Source organism: Dysidea avara, chromosome 1, assembly GCF_963678975.1.
Source record: "Dysidea avara chromosome 1, odDysAvar1.4, whole genome shotgun sequence".
NCBI lineage: Eukaryota > Metazoa > Porifera > Demospongiae > Dictyoceratida > Dysideidae > Dysidea > Dysidea avara.
Genome location: NC_089272.1, coordinates 47,809,377 through 47,829,436, shown reverse-complemented (window position 1 = coordinate 47,829,436; position 20,060 = coordinate 47,809,377). Strand labels below are relative to the sequence as shown.

General features: G+C 38.4%; 2 protein-coding genes and 1 long non-coding RNA gene across 7 annotated transcripts in view; 2 read left to right on the top strand and 1 right to left on the bottom strand.

Moving 5' to 3' along the window:
* Positions 1-20,060, bottom strand: part of LOC136266074 (protein sidekick-2-like) — a 76,806-nt gene that overhangs the window by 28,184 nt on the left and 28,562 nt on the right. For all 4 annotated transcript variants that reach the window (XM_066061048.1, XM_066061041.1, XM_066061059.1 and 1 more), the window contains exons 7-12: positions 19,646-19,966; positions 14,405-14,617; positions 14,065-14,107; positions 13,453-13,540; positions 819-872; positions 308-343 (exon numbers count right to left, since the gene is read on the bottom strand). In XM_066061048.1, the coding sequence (XP_065917120.1) occupies positions 308-343; positions 819-872; positions 13,453-13,540; positions 14,065-14,107; positions 14,405-14,617; positions 19,646-19,966 (755 nt within the window). The remainder of the gene's footprint in view (positions 1-307; positions 344-818; positions 873-13,452; positions 13,541-14,064; positions 14,108-14,404; positions 14,618-19,645; positions 19,967-20,060) is intronic.
* On the top strand, positions 2,310-6,376 carry LOC136266151 (uncharacterized). Its single transcript, XM_066061139.1, has 7 exons — positions 2,310-2,556; positions 2,862-4,037; positions 4,093-5,300; positions 5,361-5,519; positions 5,572-5,760; positions 5,810-5,939; positions 5,993-6,376. Exons 1-2 carry the CDS (start codon positions 2,547-2,549, stop codon positions 3,365-3,367), a joined length of 516 nt encoding a protein of 171 aa, XP_065917211.1. The 5' UTR covers positions 2,310-2,546; the 3' UTR covers positions 3,368-4,037; positions 4,093-5,300; positions 5,361-5,519; positions 5,572-5,760; positions 5,810-5,939; positions 5,993-6,376.
* LOC136266159 (uncharacterized) lies at positions 8,725-12,375 on the top strand. Of its 2 annotated transcripts, XR_010705928.1 has the most exons (4): positions 8,725-10,850; positions 10,907-11,684; positions 11,733-11,828; positions 11,875-12,375. It is a non-coding gene; the product is annotated as an uncharacterized lncRNA (long non-coding RNA). The 2 variants fall into 2 exon arrangements; XR_010705925.1 differs by having other exon boundaries at positions 10,907-11,828.

Here is a 20,060-nt window from a genome sequence, read left to right as displayed (position 1 = left end):
GCTACTTCATCAAAGTTGGGGTTTGCAGAACACTTTGACTACAACTCATACATGTGTATTTGTCATAGTAGAGATACACTGACATGCTTTCAGAGCTTGTGAATTTTGATTGTAACAACTGATACAATTGTAACCTACACAACATCTGTTAGCTACAGATTTACTATATACTGTATATTTGCACTCATACATTATACACTGAATACTACTCCTACAAGGTTTATACAACAGCTGCCATATGCATGCACGCACGCATGCACACGCACACACTACACAGACACACACACACTCACTACACATCACTTACTGATCCTACTACACTGTATTCTGATGTGATACCATTCTGTGCAGGAAAGAATTAGAGTATGTGTGTAAGTAAAAAACCATGAACTGCTATATTACTATTGGGAAAACTGAACATATTACTCCATATTTAGTGAGAGGAAGCTACAGCCACATATATACCAGGTATTTACCATACTGTGTTCTATAATGTCTGGTGTAGTTGCCTGATTTACGAGTTGGTTGGTGACAACGGTGCACAGTGTTGTCCTGCCATACTCGTATGTGTGGATTGCTATCAGGCCATGTATGCCAATCAAGACTATCCGCTGGATTTAAGCATGTCACACACAATACATGTACCAGCATATAATGTGCAGTGGGAAATAAAACTAACAGCTTGATGTGTCTGAAATTCATAGGTTAAAAAATGAAATTAAATTTCAAGAGGGACCCCTTTGCAGATATGGGTGTACTAAGTAAGTGAATCATGATTCCATTTCCCACATAACAATAATATACCCTACACTACTCACATCATGTTTGACTTGTTTCTTTGATGCTACTTCACAGTAACCAGCTTCTGGTTGCTATGGAGACAAACAGAAACACATGCAGCAATTATAAAAACATTGTTAAAAGTAGCCACCACGAAAAAAAATATATTTACACCTATGCACCACAGCAGTGCATATGTAGTGCATATAGTCAACTATATATGGTGTGCATATAGTCAACTATATGCACACCATATGTGAACCAGTGTACATGCTGGTCACATACACACCTGAGCAAATATTGTATTTGAGACAGTTCGCATATGTATCACATACAGTTATTGAATGTGCTTCATATGTACTACACTTGTAATCAGACTACATTTCATATTCATCACATATTCAGTACTATTTGAATATTGAATAAATACAATTTGCATGTGAAGTACATATGTTATGCATGTGTAACAAATCATGCACCTTCAAAGATACTACACATACACTCACACATGCATAGTACATCTCAATAATTTAAATTGCTTATCAGTGGACTTGGAAGTCTCATGTAGCAGTCATACGCTATTATTTTAGGTGAAAGGGACTACTTGCTGATTACACAGTGAAATGTCAATGGTTTCCTGTACACAATGACACAGTATTATACTTTGCAGATAACACGTATCAGTGGTTTTCCTTTGACAATGTAGCATCACAAACCAGGGGCGGATCCAGAGTCTGGAAAGAGGGGGGGCACCTTGCTGAAAAAAAAGTTGAAGAGCGAAAAAAAAAAAAAAAAAAAAAGGTCACAACAATAATAGCTTTACCAAATATATTATATCACCTATGTTATGTAAAATAAAATCCTATCCTAAGTAAGCTACACTTCCCCATGAACACTGTGACTGCTTTATTAGAGTGATTGACTGCTCTATTAGAGTATCTCGATCTTATATACATTTTTTTAAGGGAGGGGGGGGGCACGTGCCCCCCCCGGATCCGCCCCTGCAAACTAATACAATATTATTCTGTGCAGTACCCATGGTATCTTCCTATGACATGTAGGATCGCAAACTGGCTCAGCATTACTTCATGGATTGATTACAAGTGGTTCCTCGGATGATACAACATCACAGACTGACACAATGTATTGTTTTGCAATGGATTAATGATATGTGGTCTCCTCTAATGACACGGTGTCACTGTAGTCTCGTCCTCGCAGACCCATTCTCCGGGGTGGCGCTTATCGATTAGAGATTATAAGCGCCCCCTAGGAAATTTCGCAGACCCATTCTCTGGGGTGGCGCTTATCGATTAGAGATTATAAGCGCCCCTACGAAATTTCGTTGGGGCGCTTATAATCTCTAATCGATAAGCGCCACCCCGGAGAATGGGTCTGCGAGGACGAGACTCGAGGAGACTAGTGTCACTGATACACCATAACTACACAGTTGCCTTCTCTGACAACACCACAAATGTGGACAACACAGTGGCTTGCCAATCGTATCCTCTGACAACACAGTATCACACTCTGACACACCATGGATAGTAGAGGCGCGTAAGTGCCGGGATTGGAAGCGCCCCATGCTTTCAATACGATGTGTAAAACAGTCCTCACCTACTGAATTATCACATAAAAACGTGACGATTAAAAGATAAACGGAGTAGTATACGTATGGAACACGATTCGTCTCCTTTGTGGCGCCTTGGCAATACTCAGTTCGGTTTCTTTATGATGAAAAGTTTGTTATACATCCTCAAAGATGAATTATGCTACTAAGTACGTTCTGTATAGGATTAAATATATCGGTGCTGATTTGGTGTGCGTTATATAGAAATATCCCTATAACTCATGACTGTGATAGATATTTAATATATAGTTACTCGCATAGTTTTTAAGTGTAATAGGTGTCTAAAGTTTGTCTTAGTGATGTTAAAGTGCTAGTATGATTGTATACAGGGTAGAATTGTTGGTACCTGTATCTCCCATTTAGCCTTCTATTGGGGTTCAATTTTTTGGTTAATTTAAAGTTTAATCCTATCTTTACTGATTAGCATATGTGATCCTAATCTATGACTATACAGGAATGCCACAAAGACTTAGATTTTCAGTCAGGAAGAGGCACTCGAGTTTTACCAAGTCAACTGTTGAGACTCGGTCAACCAGTGAGGATGATAGAGTGTTGAGTTCAAGTGTTGAGACTCGGTCAACCTGTGAGGATGATAGAGTGTTGAGTTCAAGTGTTGAGACTCAGTCAACCTGTGAGATTCAGTCAACCTGTGAGACTCAGTCAACCTGTGAGACTCAGTCAACCTGTGAGACTCAGTCAACCTGTGAGGATATGGTGTTGAGTTCAAGTGTTGAGACTCGGTCAACCTGTGGAGTGCTGAGTTCAAGTGTTGAGACCTGTGTAGAATTCAATTCAAGTGTTGAGACTCAGTCAACCTGTGAGACTCAGTCAACCTGTGAGGATATGGTGTTGAGTTCAAGTGTTGAGACCTGCGTAGGATTCAATTCAAGTGTTGAGACTCAGTCAACCTGTGAGAATGATGGAGTGTCAAGTTTTACCAGGTCAAGTGTTGAGGCTTAGTCAAGCTGTGAGAATGATGGAGTGTCAAGTTTTACTGGATCAAGTGCTGAGGCTCAGTCGAGCTGTGAGAATGATGGAGTGTCAAGTTTTACCAGGTCAAGTGTTGAGGCTCAGTCAAGCTGTGAGGATGATGGAGTATCGCAATTGTGTTCTATTGAAACTCAAACAGACCCTGAGTGCTTCCATACCACCCTTGGATTAAAAACAGTGGGCACACAAACTGAAGATAGATCTGAAGTGCAAAAAAATCTACTGACACCGTCTTCTCGTTCCTTGTTTGTTTCTATTCCAATACAGCACTTTATGAACATGAGAGTTTATTCAACTATCCATTTGGGCAAGCTGCTTAGCAGCATGAAGTGCATTGAAAACTGGTTTCTGCTGTCATGTGAATCTGAATCTAGTACATTGAAACTGGTTAAAATAAGCGACAAAAGTACCATGACACAGGAGATTACCTCAGATATGCATTGGTGTATCAGTCTTTCCAGAGTGTGTATTGCTTGTTCTGCTCCCCAATTTAGTCATGTACCAGCATTTATTACCTGCCTTAATGATTTACAACAAGTGCTGAAGTGTTTAAATCAGATGAAGCTTTGCTGTGGGATTGCCGATGCACAATTTGCACCAGTCACTGCCAAGTGTAAGGGAAATTTTGTTGATAGAGCTGGTAAGTTTCTATTGTACATGTAGTAATTTACTTTGTACATATTGCACCCATACAGGTAAAACTGTTGCTTACTATGACAACCAGTCACTGACAATACGCCATTGTTCGTGTGAATGGCTGTTATCAGAATCATGTGATGACATAATTTATGTTCTATTTGTAAGAATTACAAGAAGAGTCACTTGTACAGCAAATTGAGGTGTATCAGAAATCAAACTGCTGCACAACGAGAAGCTGCTTGTGAAGTGAGCAGTCATGTCCCATATAAGCACTTGGACACTCTTCAAATGCATAGACGGATGAAGAACATGCATTCAGTTATGGTGAAACAGAAGAGAGAGATCAAGTCATTGAATGATAAGTTAGAACGGCAGTTACAGACTAATGGTGTTCGTGTGGATAATGACACAAACAGTTCGCTGGTTCAGTTGTTAGGTATGTACGAAAAAGATATCACCAAAGATACAAGTGATGGTTTGTTTTTGAGGGTATTTTGGAAACAGCAGTTGAAGGCATCTTCATGTAAAAATAAGTGCTCTATTCGATGGAATCCATTGATGATAAGATGGGCTCTCTATCTCCATCACCGCTCAAGTGGGGCATATGAAACGCTCAGAAAGTCTGGCATTTTACAGTTGCCATCATCTCGCACTTTGAGGGACTATCGACATCTGTCACATTCTTCATCCCCTGGCTTCACCAAAATTGCAGATATCCAGTTATTGGACATCATAAAGCAAGCAAAACCAAATCACTTGGCAAAATGTTTTTATCCTGTTAGATGAGGTATACTTGAAGGAAGGTCTAGTATACAACAAGTCAACCAGATCACTCATTGGCTTTGCTGATCTAGGAGGTACACTGCAGCAGCTAAGTGATTATGAAGAAAACCTTTCTTCTGGAAATACTATCAGACCGCTTGCAAAAACCATGCTGGTCTTTATGGTGCGTGGTGTATTCTGCAACATTAGCTTTCCTTACGCACAATTTCCAATGGCATCCACACAGGCGCATGATGTATTTCTTCTATTATGGCAAGCAATAGATCGTTTAGAAATGAACAACATTCATGTGCTGGGTGTTACTGGGGATGGTGTATCCGTCAATCGGAAGGTGTATCAAATGCATGGCTCAACATCCTGTATCTACAAATGTGCCAACATCTATAGCAGTGAGGCTAGAAACATCTACTTCTTTTCTGACCCACTACACCTCCTGAAAACGATTCGCAATGCTATGTATAATAAGAACAGGCATTTATGGGTGAGTATTGTTCATGATTACTGTTATATAATAGTGTGTATTTGTATCTAAACAATATAGTGTATGGGTCAACAGATCAGTTGGGAACATGTGTGTGAGCTGTACAGGCGGAACTTAGGAAGTGTTGACAATTGTGGGGTATCTATGGTTCATAAGTTAACTATGGAGCACATCAACTTGACAAGTTTTTTGAAAATGAGGGTTGACCTGGCTGCTCAGGTAAAGTGGCATTATTCATGTTGCACTTTTACTGTTAATGGTGGTATTTTAGGTCATGAGTGACAGTGTATCGAAAGCTCTTCTTTTGACTGGAGGGAGTTAGGCTTTTGAAACTGCTATGTTCATTGGAAAGGTTGACAAGTTCTTTGATTGTCTAAATGTCACCAGCTACACAAAGGGCATTAAGTCCAGAAAGTCATTTCAGAAACCCTACTTCAACAAAGACGACCCTTGTCTTAAGGTATTAGATTTTGAGTGATTATAATGCACATTGTGAATTTTATATATAGTACCTTACTGATTTCCTGGCATATCTAAAAGCTTGGGAAAAGAGTGTGAAATCAAGAAAGGGCTGTACTGATAAGCAAAAGCAAATGATGATGTTACCAAGAGAAACACGAGATGGTATACATATTACTGGTAATTTAATTGTTGGTGAAGTATGCACACTATACACTTACATATTTTTTTAGTTTCAGCTTTTGTGGAGTTTATTCCATACATATTCGACAACATTCCTGGAATATGTAGTTTTTTGAGTGCCAAGATAAACCAGGACGCAATTGAAAAGTTCTTTGGGATGCAGCACCAAGCTGGCAAAGCTAACCAAAACCTGACTGTTTCTGAATTCATAAAGAACACAGAAACTTTCCGAGTGATAAGCTCAATATGGATTGATGACATAGTTGGTAACTGAAGTCTAATGAAACGGACATACATGCAGCAATGCAACCCTTGAGAAAAAGATCTAGAAAGAGACTTCTAACTAAAACACTACAGTTAATTTTTTGTCATAACCATGTGTATATTTCAATAATAATTTACTGACACAATGTACTTCAATTAAATTCGTCTGTAAACAATTTAGTTCTAAGGCCTTTGGTCTTCGCTGTTCTTTTCTTTGTAGCTGCTCGATATTTTTCCACAATTGATTTTGCGAATGAGAATCCACGTATTGTAATCCAGAGCTTGATAATTTCATGGAAGATTTCTTCTTGTGAGTCATCCAGTTATCATTGTCCAATTGAATAGAACGTCACTATCAGAAGTGACTAGATTGTTTAGATGTTTGACAAAAGTATCATCCATGACAGCATTGGTTGCTTTCATTGTTTGACCGAGTAACTGTCTCTATTGCAAGAAACAACTGAAAGCAGGAGTCAGTAATGTGTACTAGACCACCTCGGCCTATTGCATTTATCCATTCACTGGATTGCACATGCAAGTATTCCTTTTTAGAATCTACTAAAAATTCTACCTCATAATTCTTTTCAAGCTTTCTACAGATTACACTGTGGTCTAATGTGAATTACATACATCACAATACTTTTCTATATCTTCAGACATCTTGCTTGTCTTTAAACAATCTCTGAATAGTTTTAGGAATTTCACCATATACACCTCAGTCGTGACTCGTGAGAAATCTTCCTGAATCAACTGTACCCCTTTCAACCCAGCAGCAAGCTCAATCGCTTACAATCACTTTCTTTTTGTTCTCCATTTCTAAAGTCTATATGCTGTTGATTTGGTTAAGGAGTTTCTTAGGTCTGTTGCATGCTTGTTTTCCCTTTATAATACTATAGACTCCAAGGTTTTCAGCATCCATTTCAGCATTGTCATGCCAACTTCCACAAATCAGTTGAATTTTTGAGGTGGCCAACTAGTTTAAACCACTGTCTTCACTGTTCCATTCCCCCAAAACTACGCACGAAAGTGCAGATTTGTCAACTTTAACTTTCATCATCAACTGCTGTACCCTTGTACAGGCTGAGCCTTTTGGTGCAACCCTGTCTTTTGAAATAACGTTTCTAGAAGATGGGTACAGAATTTTCTTTCTGGTAGAAGGCAATGAGTTGTGCTTAATGGTGATCACTCTGGTTGGTCCACAGTCTCTAGCGGGGTTCCCCAAGGTTCAGTCCTTGGCCCCTTGCTCTTTCTGTTATATGTTAATGATATTCCGTTATCTGTGGACAGCCCAATCTTACTATTTGCTGATGATGCCAAGATCTTTCGATCAATTAGATGTGAAGCCGATTACTTACAACTTCAACGGGATATTGATATATTGTTTGAATGGTCGAGAACCTGGTTGCTTAATTTTAATATTAGCAAGTGTTATGTTTTGCATTTAGGTCTCACCCACTCCTATGGAAATTATTGTATTGACGGTAATGTTATAACATCTACTGAGTCAGTCAAAGATTTGGGAATCATCGTTGACTCTTCTCTGAAGTTTCATAACCATACTGCTATAGTAACTGCAAGAGCTAATCGTATACTAGCTGTGATTAATAAATCGTTTGAGTACTTGAGCACCAACGTGTTACTCCAACTGTACAAATCTTTTGTTCGTCCCATATTAGAATATGGAAATATTATATGGGGTCCACAGTTCATACTTGATCAGCAGTCAGTTGAAAAAATTCAAAGAAGAGCTACCAAGTTAGTGAGCGAAATTAAAGACTTGCAATATGCTGACAGATTAAACCACCTAAACTTACCATCTCTCAGATATCGACGTCATAGAGGGGACTTAATTTACACATACAGACTATTTCATAACATGCTGGACATGGATAGCTCATCTTTATTTACCCTTCGATCATCTTCTATAACAAGAGGTCATGATTTAAAGATCTACAAACCACACGCTACCTGCTTGCCACGCCGTCACTTTTATTCAGTAAGAATTATAAATGATTGGAATGGACTCCCATATGACTCATTTAATGTTCATTCAACCAATTTGTTTAAGACACACCTAGATAGATTTTATTATGATTACCAGTATGATATTGTATAGTTATTTTTGTAGTAGTTTGATTGTTTAGATCAGGTTTTTACAGACTTTGCCTCCTTACCTGTACCCCCAATAATAATAATAATAGAACCAATGTATTATGAGAACTGTGACGGTGTCCGTGAAGGCGAAATACCATTAGAGTTTCCTGTTCTGCATTGCATACTTCCCTATTAGCTGCCAATATTACGTTCTGTTTACCTACCAGTTATAATCTTGTCATCTTCAGCATCTTGCGAGCAGTGGCGTAGCCAAACCCGGGCAAGCCAGGGCATTGCCCGGGAATCAGATTTCTTTGCCCCACCATCAGCTCCTAGAGTAATTATAAAGACGTGGGCTGGATAGCTCGAGATTTTGCTAAAGTTACTTAACTAGTCACTGTACAAGAATAAGTATAGCACAACACTCACCGTGCCATTTTCGCCGATGGTTTCCTTCTTTTTGGCTAAACAGAGATGGGGTTATCCAAGGGATTTTCCCTACGAGTAACTTGATTGTGCACAAATAGAGGAGGCAATAAATAGAAGCAAGATCACGTGATTACAAAAAACCGCGCAGCATTGTGGCAAGGAGTGAAGGACAAAGAATTGGTTTCACTATAGTGGGCTGGACGGTTTACATTTGGATTAAGTGATCACGGTAGCTATCGGTGTGGTCAAAACTCGGGAAGCAAAGCAGTCTAGAGGTATTTGTGAAATTAGCACCCATCTATCCGTGTGGATACTGCTCAGTTCAAATGGTATGGAGTACTTGTTCAGTCAGCAATTCTTTTCTTTTTGTTTCTACTTTTCTAGGCTAATAACTGTAGTGGCAGAGCATAGTCATCACGTGATAGAGCGCCTCGTGCTTTAATTCAAGAATCTTTGTAGTCTGGTATTAAGACACATGTAGCTAGATGTATGTAATAGGTTAGAAGGCCAATAGCTAGCTAGGCGTTCGCTTCTATTACGTTGATATTAGTCATCTTGCATACAGTAGTGTAGGATGATACATAATGCATTTTTAAAATGTTATATTGATGTCCATATGAAGATGGGCATGTGTACGTGTGTTGCATGGGAAATGGCTTGCCCACCCATTGCGAAAAGTCTGGCTACGCCACTGCTTGCGAGGTATCTTGTAGGCTAGTTAATGGGAGGTTTTCCTCATGGCTTCCGGTTACCTCAGGGGTGCCCCAGGGTTCAGTCTTAGGCCCTCTTCTTTTTTTACTTTTCATTAATGACATTTCCTCTGTTATATCTCACGGCAAAGTCAAACTATTTGCTGATGATGTCACGATCTACAAGGAAATCTCATCACCTGATGATGTTAAATTGTTGCAGTTTGATCTCTCAAGTATAGTTCAGTGGGCAAAAAAGTGGCTCTTGCGTCTCAATCCAATTAAATGTGATAGCATAGTGATTTCCAACAAGTGTTCCCCAATTTTACCTTCATACTATCTAGATTCTTCTGTTACTCTACACCATCTTGTAATTCGATACCTAGGCATTATAGTTGACACAAAGCTGATTTGGAATGAACACTGTAAATATGTTTCAGCTAAAGCACTCAATTTTCTTCGCCACTGCCTGTTCAATGCTCCTTCATCCATTAAATCTACTGCTTACAAATGCATTGTCCGCCCCGTTATGGAATATGCCAGTCCAGTTTGGCATCCTCATACTGCTAAAAACATCAATGCTCTGGAATCTGTTCAGCGTAGAGCTGCCCGTTGGGCTTCCAATAGTAGGTGGATTCCTTCATCTCGGTGTTGGAGTAAGTCTTCTGACGAATGCATCCAAGCATTAAAGTGGCCTACCATTCAACAGCGTCACAACTACTCTACTATTTGTTGCATTCATGATAGTCTCTACCACAGGAATTCCTTACCATTTAGTGAACATTTTCAGTTGTCCCAAGCTCCCACAAGGTGTCACCCTCTATCTCTCCGGCCTGTGACATCGTCTATCAATTCGTTTCGTTACTCTTTCTTTGTGAACAGCCCATTTCTGTGGAATACCATACCCCATACCATCCTGCGAATTAAACAGCCACCCTTGTTCCGTTTAGCCCTCTGTCGTTTTCTTTTTTAAATCTTCTGTATACTTAATGTTCTTGTTTTGTTAGTATTTATTTTTGTTCTTGTAGTAGTTTTGTTTTACAGGTGTATTTGCTTATGTCATTGTTTTTGTAATTTCTGGTGTGTATGTGCTTTTTGTGGGAAGTACGCCTACAGGCTTGTCCTTTTGTACAACCCGGTCTTTTGACAAAATTGATAATAACATAACATAGCTAGTGGGTACATACATGTACGGTCTCCTCATACGCTGTTTTTTTTCCATTCCTTTGTTGTTACATCAAAAATTTCTACCTTGTGCCTCTCATAAGTAGGTTCAGATTCTCCACAATGTTCACAATAGCAACGCCGTGGAACCATAGACCCTTTACTGGAACTCATAATGTACGCTAATATTTCTAAAACTTCAGTTCATGAAATACTTGCTCAGGCTTTAGACAGTGGAGGGAGAAGTGGAATGGAATTACTCTGTTAAGTACGCTGCTATGAGATAAAGTGTTTGTGTCATCATTTGTGATATATTTGTTCCAGGTTTGGTGATATCGCAAATAAAGAAATAAACAAGATGCTTAGGCCACATAAATTTAATGATTAGATTCTCATCACCGCCCGCACCAAGTTTTGTGAGACAAATAAATTATTTTTAAGGGGTAAATCTCACGTGCATAAATATTTTTTTTTGTTCAGTGGTGTTGGTTGCTGTGCTTATAAGATCTGGCAGCCATGTTTTGAAAAGATGGTTTGGCTGTCAGGTGGCAGAACAAGGTACTTTGCTGGATTTGTTCAATGATTTTTCTGCTGGACAGATCGATAATCTCTTTCTGCTTTCTGACACATTTTCGACTGCATCGATTGAGTGTGAAATCGGCCGTGATAAGAGAGTAACAGAATTTGTACACATTTCCTTAGATGTTTCGTGGGGGAAGCAGTGTCTACTCTCGGCAATTTAATATCCTATGTGTAATCAGTGCATAGCCAGTAAAAGACCTCCTATATTGAAGAGGAAACGAGCAGTATCTGCAAGTGGTCCAAGTAGTAAAAGGCACAAAAGTTAACAGTCTTTATATAGAACCTTGTATGTGTTATTCTTCATAAAAATGTATTTGGATTAAATTAAACACTAATTAGTCTGACAAAAAAATTTAATTTTGTAAAAAAAATTTTTTTTTAATAAATTATAAATACTCACCTGCCGCATTAAGAACAGGAAGTCAGGTTGATGATGATCTAATAAATAATTTTATGTGGCCTTATACAGATTGTGATGGCTGTCAATAAAGATGAGAAAGTTATTCTTTGATTGTCAAATGTGAGGCTTATAGTTTTGTGCTAGACAATTTTTTTTGGAATTGCACAGGTGCTTTAAGTCAAAGAGGGGCCAGCATGCACAACAGAGGGCAAGAAAAGAACAGGTGTTAAAAAAGAGTCTCAGAAGCGACAATAACATCATAATGTGAGTTTACATTATAGTAAACATGATTGTTTATATGTTGTTATAGAAAACACATGCACAACTTAAGGCTTTGGAAGATTCAAGATCCATTGATGACGAGACTAAGAAAAGAGTCCTAAAGTGTTGAAACCAGATTTATGTCTTCAGAAGATTCAGCCACAGAGATGAAGAGGAGACTAATGAAAGTGGGAGTGACGATGAAATTCCAAGGAGAAAACCAGCAAAAAACACTTGATATGCCATAGACTTTCATGGCGTAATCGAGAGTGTCAAGATATGATGGATAGCCTCGACAGAAAACTACAGCAAAAGAGAACAGCCCACGGAAAAGCCACGCGTTTAAAAGCTGGAATGGATGGAAATTTGGCTAGGCCCAAGCCAGATCATTTTCCAGAGTGGGCAACAGAATTATTTGACTGATACTGATGACTTAACGCATGTATGACTTAGTGTCATTTTGTATCATATATCAAAATACAATGAAAATGTTGTACATTGATTCATAGTAATTGAACAAATTATAGATAAATTCTGAAATATCCTAATTACAAATAAGTGAATTTATTACATATGTGGCTTTCCTGCGGCTCTACAATTGATGTGCTTCACATGTGTCCTGTAGTGCATACAAATTTTATACTATATTTACAGCAGTATTGCATATGATATAAAAATGGACAATAGCTTTATGAACTCTAGTGTACATATGTAGCAAATTACAAATTTAAGCTCAAGCACATATGTAGCACATAAATGCACATATCATATGTGACCGGGCCTGCGATAATAGGGCATGTGGGCACATGATTTTTGTCTACTTTTTCACACTTTCATCACTCATAACGTTTTGTACCATTATGCTATGGTGTTGCAATTTTCAGCACTTAGTAAGCATTTCATTGGCATAATGATGCAAGTTACAGAATGGAAATATACTTTTCCAGTAATGAGATATGACCAGTAGAGTGTTGGGGTGTAGTTTGTGCCCACATGCCCTGTTTTCGCAGGCCCGGTCACATATGTGCATCATATATATACTACAGTATTAAATATGTATTTTTTTGTGGTGAGCTATTTTATGAAGACATGTGTATCAGGACAAACATATCAATGGTGTCAATTGTGTACATATTAACCTTCAGACCCTTGAAATTGGAACATCCCTCTAACAAAAAAAAGTGACCCAGCCTGTCCAGAGGGTATTACTGTACTCATACTTAGTGCTGAGTGATAGTAAAAATTTTACTATCACAATAGTTACTTATTAAATATCGTTATAGTGAATACTAATTATCCTGATAGTTTATGAAACACTTTGTTCTTAACAAAGTCTCAGTTGTATAGCTATGATTTGTGGTCATATAGAAAGTTATTTTGCATGTACAGGACATGTTAATTAACTGCGTGGGTGGCCAATGAATATGGACTTCTGGTAAAGCTTTTACAGGCCACTCCTTTGTAAGAAAGCTGAACTGTAAAACAGTATATAAGGGTTGTTAATACCATTTTAATGCAGATCTGAGTTTATCATAACTATCACGATAGTGATATCCTTACTATTGTGATAACGATATCACAATATATCGCACTATCGATACTATTGCTCAGCCCTGCTCATACTCACTATATTTTCCTTCTTGTAGTTTACCACAAATGCATCAGTGCTTTTGGGGGAGTCAGGACTATTTCCACTTGAGTTGGAATTACCAGTACTATAGTATAGTAAACACAATACCATCATTGTAAATGTACTGTAATACAGTAGACCCTCATTATCCTAAATGGGAAAAGAATGTTCTATTACAGTATTCTGAGTACAAGTGTATGTTCTATTAGAGTATTTCAATAAGACCTGAATAGGTTTCAGTTATCCAAACGATTACTTACTTTACCATTGCCTGAGATACGTTGGGGTTTGGATAACTGAGAGTCTGCTGTACTCTATTTAGCTTGGGTATAAATACAGTGAAACCTGTCTTAGTGGCCACCTGTTTATAGGGGTTTCCCCAATTAAGGAAAATTTGAAATCCCTAAGTGAAGAATTCATGTGCACACTAATCCATCTGTCTAGCCTACCTATTAAAGCCAAAGGTGACAGGTTCCACTGTATCTATACAGTACACTCACACATGAATCTACACATACAGTACATACACACAGTGTATCAACACAAAATTGTTTGCATTCCAATAACCGTATCATATTTACATGAGCGCTTAAATGCAAATCAACTCACTCAGTCTTATCATTGCTGGCTGTCATGGGTTTCATAGAGCCACCTGTATAGAGATGGCATGTGAAATTGATGACCTAATTTGGTAAGTATTATGGTGACCTTTTAATGAAGAGTATTACACATTACCGCTCACATACATACAATAGAGACTTGGCTTAGTTTAAGACTCGTCTGTATATTGATAGCTAGCTATGTTCAATTACTCTAATACAAATATCAAGGGCTAAAATAATCAGATGAACATCAGATAAACAAACAAGTGGGGCTGGATAACCAAGGTGTCTACTCTAAATACAGCAGGTGTCCTATGTGTGCAGTGCACACATGCACTATTTCTCACTTCTCTTCTTAGCACAGTAAGCACACAGAAGACATGCACAACAAGAACACTTGATAGCACAAGGGATCAGTGCTAGTTTTCTCCTCCTCCTGTATCTACACCAGCATATACACAATATGATGAGTACTATCAGTCCCACACAAGCAAGTGCTCCAATGACAGCACCGACAATAGATCCTGTATCATCATTGTCATCATCTGGCATGCTGGGCTCTGTAAAAGTGAGAACAAAAATAGTGTGTGCAGCTGTAGCGATTCACATCACAAAGTAATATTGATGTGTAATTGTTTACAACAACTAGAAATCAAAAATATATGTTAGGGTCTCAGCAAAAACTCGACTTGTTCGCACAAGCGTGTGTATTGAGAAAAACTAGATTTAAAAAAAATTCATGAAATTGCACATGCTACAAAGAAAAATATGTTTTTTATTGGGTCATTGCTTGGAGTAGGAAGATTCAAATCAATTAAAACTATATACCATCTTATTTGTCTGCACATACAGTAAAGAGTTCGAAAAATTTTTGTTTTGTTTCTGTAGCCCCCAAGGTATGCGTGTCGTGTGTGTTTGTTTACAATGTTACAATGCGGTAAATGTAACAAGATTGTTGTCACTTCTTCAACTAAACTGCCTTTATACCCATATACGCAAGTGACTACAGGGCTACCACTATATCTTGGCTGATGTGCTAATCCATGGTGAACACTTTAAGCCAATTGCAATGCTGTAGACTAATGCAAACAAAAGGTATGGCTGCAAAAGTAAGTGCCTGTAGTTTATTGTCAGCATAGTCACTGTTCGCTTTTCCTACCGTCTAGTGCTATAATTCCAAAACTACTCTCACCACAGACGACTGAAACTTTGGTGATCCATTCCTTGGACACTGCAGATAATGCTAAGAAAATAAAAGGTTGTGTGAACAATTCGGGTTTTTGCTGAGATGGTCACATATGTATTTGTAGCAGCCTAAAAATTACTGTTAACAATAACTATTAATATTTTAATCCATCTCATCAATGTATAACAATAAAAAACTTTTTTGTAACAATAGGAGAAATTCTCTCCACTGCTAATGCAAAATTTAACAGTACAATTTCACAGCAAAATGCTAAATCAAGAAAGGACAGCTACAAGTCTATGTATACATATAAGTCTTTAAAAATCTGCAGGAGACCTGTAACAATCTGTAGCAAGTCTTTCAAAATAAGTTAAACAGTTTTAGAATAAAATTAATCCAAATATGTGACCCAGTCTGGGAAAACCAGTCTTATCGCCTATTTAAAAATATCGAGAAATGCCAGGCTTAGTATGTTGTAGCTCACCAATGGTTGAAGCTATGTGTACCAAATTTTCACATGCTTTACACCAATTCCTTACCTTCCAGAGGATCCACTGTGCAGCTAACTTTCCTGTCATTTTGGATGGTTTTTAAACCAAGGTTGACTGTATCAGGTGAGCTCCAAAAGGGGAGGGGTGGGGGCCTGGAAGGAGAGGCTGAAAAATTGACAAGGAAGGCGTAGGGATGAATTGGGCCAAGTTATGGGCTATTCACGTCTTAAAACTGGCTAAAATGAAAGGAACAGGTATTTACTCAACACCACAGAGCTGTACGTTATAGTTAAAGCACTGCCACATGTGTGTTAGGGTTGAAACGAATATCTCAAGTGGCACTTCGAAGCTTCTTGGAAGACAACTACCGAAGCTTCGAAGCTTCTTGCAATTGAGTATACTGTTATATTGTAACAATGTATGCATATATTCAATTACAGGACTTCTGGAGTCTGCAGGATGCAAGTTTATTTAAGAGTATTACTAGTACTGTATGTCATAGCTACAAACAGAAGTTTTTATGACAACTGCATCAGTATAGTCATATAAGTATAATATGAATACACTTAATAGTTTAATAGGAATACTGTAGTTAATACAAAAGAGTTAATATATAAAAAACAGTTGAATAGTTTATACAAAAACACTTGACGAAAGAACAGTTTGAATAGTTCACACAAAACAGTAAATTATATAAGTTGAATAGTTAATGTATTTATAACTTGGATAAGTTTTTGTTCAAAAAAATTAATGCATCAACATTTTTTGGTTTTAAATTACTTCTTAACTTAGTGACTGTCAAACCTGCTATAGAGAATACTCTTTCTGAAGAGGTGGTAGTAGCTGGTACGCACAGTAGTCGTCTAGCCACATATGACACAACTTTAAAGCGACCAGCATTCAATTGCCACCATACGAGTGGATTGTCTCGTCTAGGTGGAGGAGGTTCAGTCAAATACTTTTCCAACTCTGAGCTGAGGGAGGGTTCTGCCACTGCTGCTTCCTCACCAAGGAGTTTGTCTAAAGCAGTCAATCTCTTTGGTCGCTTTACATCAGATGGAGAAGGCTCATGTGAAGTTTGTGAACCATGCTCATGCTCTTCATATACTTTATACATCTCCATCAGCTCTATGATTCCTTTCTTTAGGGAGTCTTGTTCACTTTCTGTGTATCTACCCAAGGTGAGATTTTTAAATCTAGGGTCAATGATAGCTGTCAATAACATTGGGTGTGCAGCATGAAGAGAATTGAGTTCAAACCTCTCAAAGATCTCTGATGATACAATTTCTTTGAATTGCTTGATTACACCAGAATCTGATACGTCTGGCACTAGCTGGTCAATGATACCATGTAATATTGGAAACGCAGCTGACATTGACACATTCTCCTCATAACTCAAAAAAGTTGTTGCTGTACTAAAGTTTTCTAAAACCTCTACTAATTCTTCGACTAGTTTCCATTGCTCAGATTTTAAATCCAAGTACCTGTCACTGGGTTTTGTTACCTTACTATCCGAAAGAACAGCAGTTACAGGCCACCGGAGTTTCAACAGGCGATCTAACATCTCATATGTTGAGTTCCATCGAGTGACACAACTGTTGATTAATTTTTTACCAGGCATGTTCATTTCAATTTGTTTCTGTTTAAGAGCTTCAGAAGCTACCACACTGTGGTGAAAGTGTGTAACTATCTTTTTCGCAGCAGCAAGTAGCCTGTCAATGGAGTTAATTTTAAACCCAGCTAGAATACAGAGTTGAAGGCAGTGAGCAGTACAATGTAAGTTCTGCCAATTTAGTTCATTATGCAAAATTTCCATGGCAGCCTTCATGTTGGAACCCTGGTCATGACTAACCATCCTGACAGTATCCAAAATCTCCCATTCTCCCACCATTTCTTTCAACTTTTGTGCGATGTTTATCCCTGTGTGCCGCTCTGGGAAAGGTAAGGTTTCCAATACAAAAGCTTGTAGCACCCAGTTGTTATCAATGTAATGTGCTGTTACAGTGATGTAACTTTCTGTAGCGATGCTTGTCCATAAATCTGTAGTTAACGATATAAACACTGCTTCCTCACGTAGCTTTTCTTTCAGATGGTTTTTGTAAGTTGCGTGTTTAAGGTTGATATCAGCGGTAAATTGTTTTCTGCTTGGTAAGACATACCCCGGCTCCAAGAACTTCATCAAGTTACGAAAACCATCACATTCAACAGTTCGAATGGGGCGTAGGTCTTGAACAATCATATTAGTCACTCGGTCGCTTATATTCTTTGCACGTGCTTCACTGCATTTTGCAGGTCTTACAAATCCATCAAGGGTAGACGTCTTCCTGTTCTCTGTCATGGTCATCTCATTGTCTGGACAGTAAAGCGTCGAGTGCTTCGATGCGAGGTGATTCCGGAGGTTTGTTGTACCACCTAAATAGGCGAATTCTTTCTTACAAATAGTGCATACGGCTTTCCTACGGTCGTGAAGTTTCGTGTAAAACTTCCACACATCCGAGACTATTTTATTTCCAACTGCACCGTCCTTATCGTCTGACGCCATTTTTTTCCTAAACAAAAGGATGCATTGTGTGCAGTGCGCATGCGTATATATAAGCGTGCGAATATTCGAATGGGCATTGGCAGATCCGAAGCCTCTATCAGCTTCGAAGCTTCGGATTATTCGAATACTTCGTCTCAACCCTAATGTGTGTATGGAAAATATAGCATGAGGGGGCATGTCAAGAGGCTAATATAGCATGAGTTGTAGCCGAGTGCTGTATTTTCCTTGAGACATCCCCCCGAGTGCTGTATTTTTCATACACACAAGCATAGGCAGTGCTTTAAGTGTTATATTGTACTTCCTGGTCATCTGGCTCAGAGCAATTTTCTCTAGTACTGAAACTTCTGTGATTTTCGGTGATAACGGTATTAGTAAGTGTTTAACTAATCTATTTCTAGTCATAGAATGAGCTTATATGATTAGTTTGGCTTTAGCAATTTATAATGTCACGCATGTGATCAATCGTGCTGTCTTAGTGGAGTCGTGTTTAAAAAGCTTCGCGATCAGATGATCAGCAAGTGTTTATACAATCTATTTCTAGCCGTAGAACAAACTTGTAGGATTAATTTGGCTGCTTTTAGCGATTTACAGTGTGTTGTTTACAGAAAATTCCTTAAATAAATTCTCTGTGTATCCCACATAACTGTTCTGTATGACTCATACAGTACAGTTATGCAACTATGTATGGACAATGATATGCGGCATCGCTTTGATCCTTCCATGCAAAGTACAACATAACCACCTACAGCCATCCCCAAGCTGACCAGAGTTCCATTAAGGCCCCACACCACATGTACGGATTGCCACTTGGCTTGGGAAAAGCAGCCAGCAAAACCAGAGCACTCAAGTCTAGCTTAATTTGGTTGTTAAATTAGATAGTTTATTCATGTAGCTTTGTGATCTTGGTGAAAAATCCAATCTGCTGATATGGTCGATAATCCCAGATTCAGTCAAATATTTGATATGATCATTGTGAAAATATACCCACAACCTAGACACAATAATTCATGCGTCATTTGTGAAGTGACCTGTAGCCACTTACATGTACTTAAGGTCAGCAAATTTTGGCCCAATAAACAAAACAGAAGAGACACTACTAATTATGAATCAAAGCTGTAAGTGGTTGTTACCATATAAATATCTGTATTCCACTAATAAGTACTGTAATGACCATCATATACTGTATGCAACGTACCACAGACTTTAGGTGTTAAACCTTTCTTCAAAAATAGCTATAATACACAATAAGCATTGAGCATGCAATATCAAGTTTTGTGGAATTTGTAAAACAATAAAAACGTTATCCCTACACACTGTACAGTATATGTGCACATACATCCACACAGTATGTACACTACATAGTGCTTACGAGCAGCAGGCATGGTAGGGGTTGGTCCTGGAATTGTAATGGTAGCAGTGGTAATAGTGCGTTGTACGTCTGGTACAACGTTAGTGTAAGTTTCTTGGTCCAGCGTATCTAATCCTGATACCACCGTAATATTGATGTTGCATGCTTGAGTGGTCTCGATGATAAAGGGATCATTAAGGTTGTTCACAATTTTTGCTGATTCATTGCCACACATATAATTGGCAGTACATCTCACAGGTGGTACAGATGATGCAGGAATACAGGATATAGTGATCATCCCTACACCTGATGTAGGTTCACCTCCTTGTATGTACCTTGTGACTACAGGTGAGCACATAAAACATATGAAGTGCATACAGTGTAATGCAAATAATCTCTTTATCCCTTACTGCTCTGTACAGATTTGTAAGAGGTC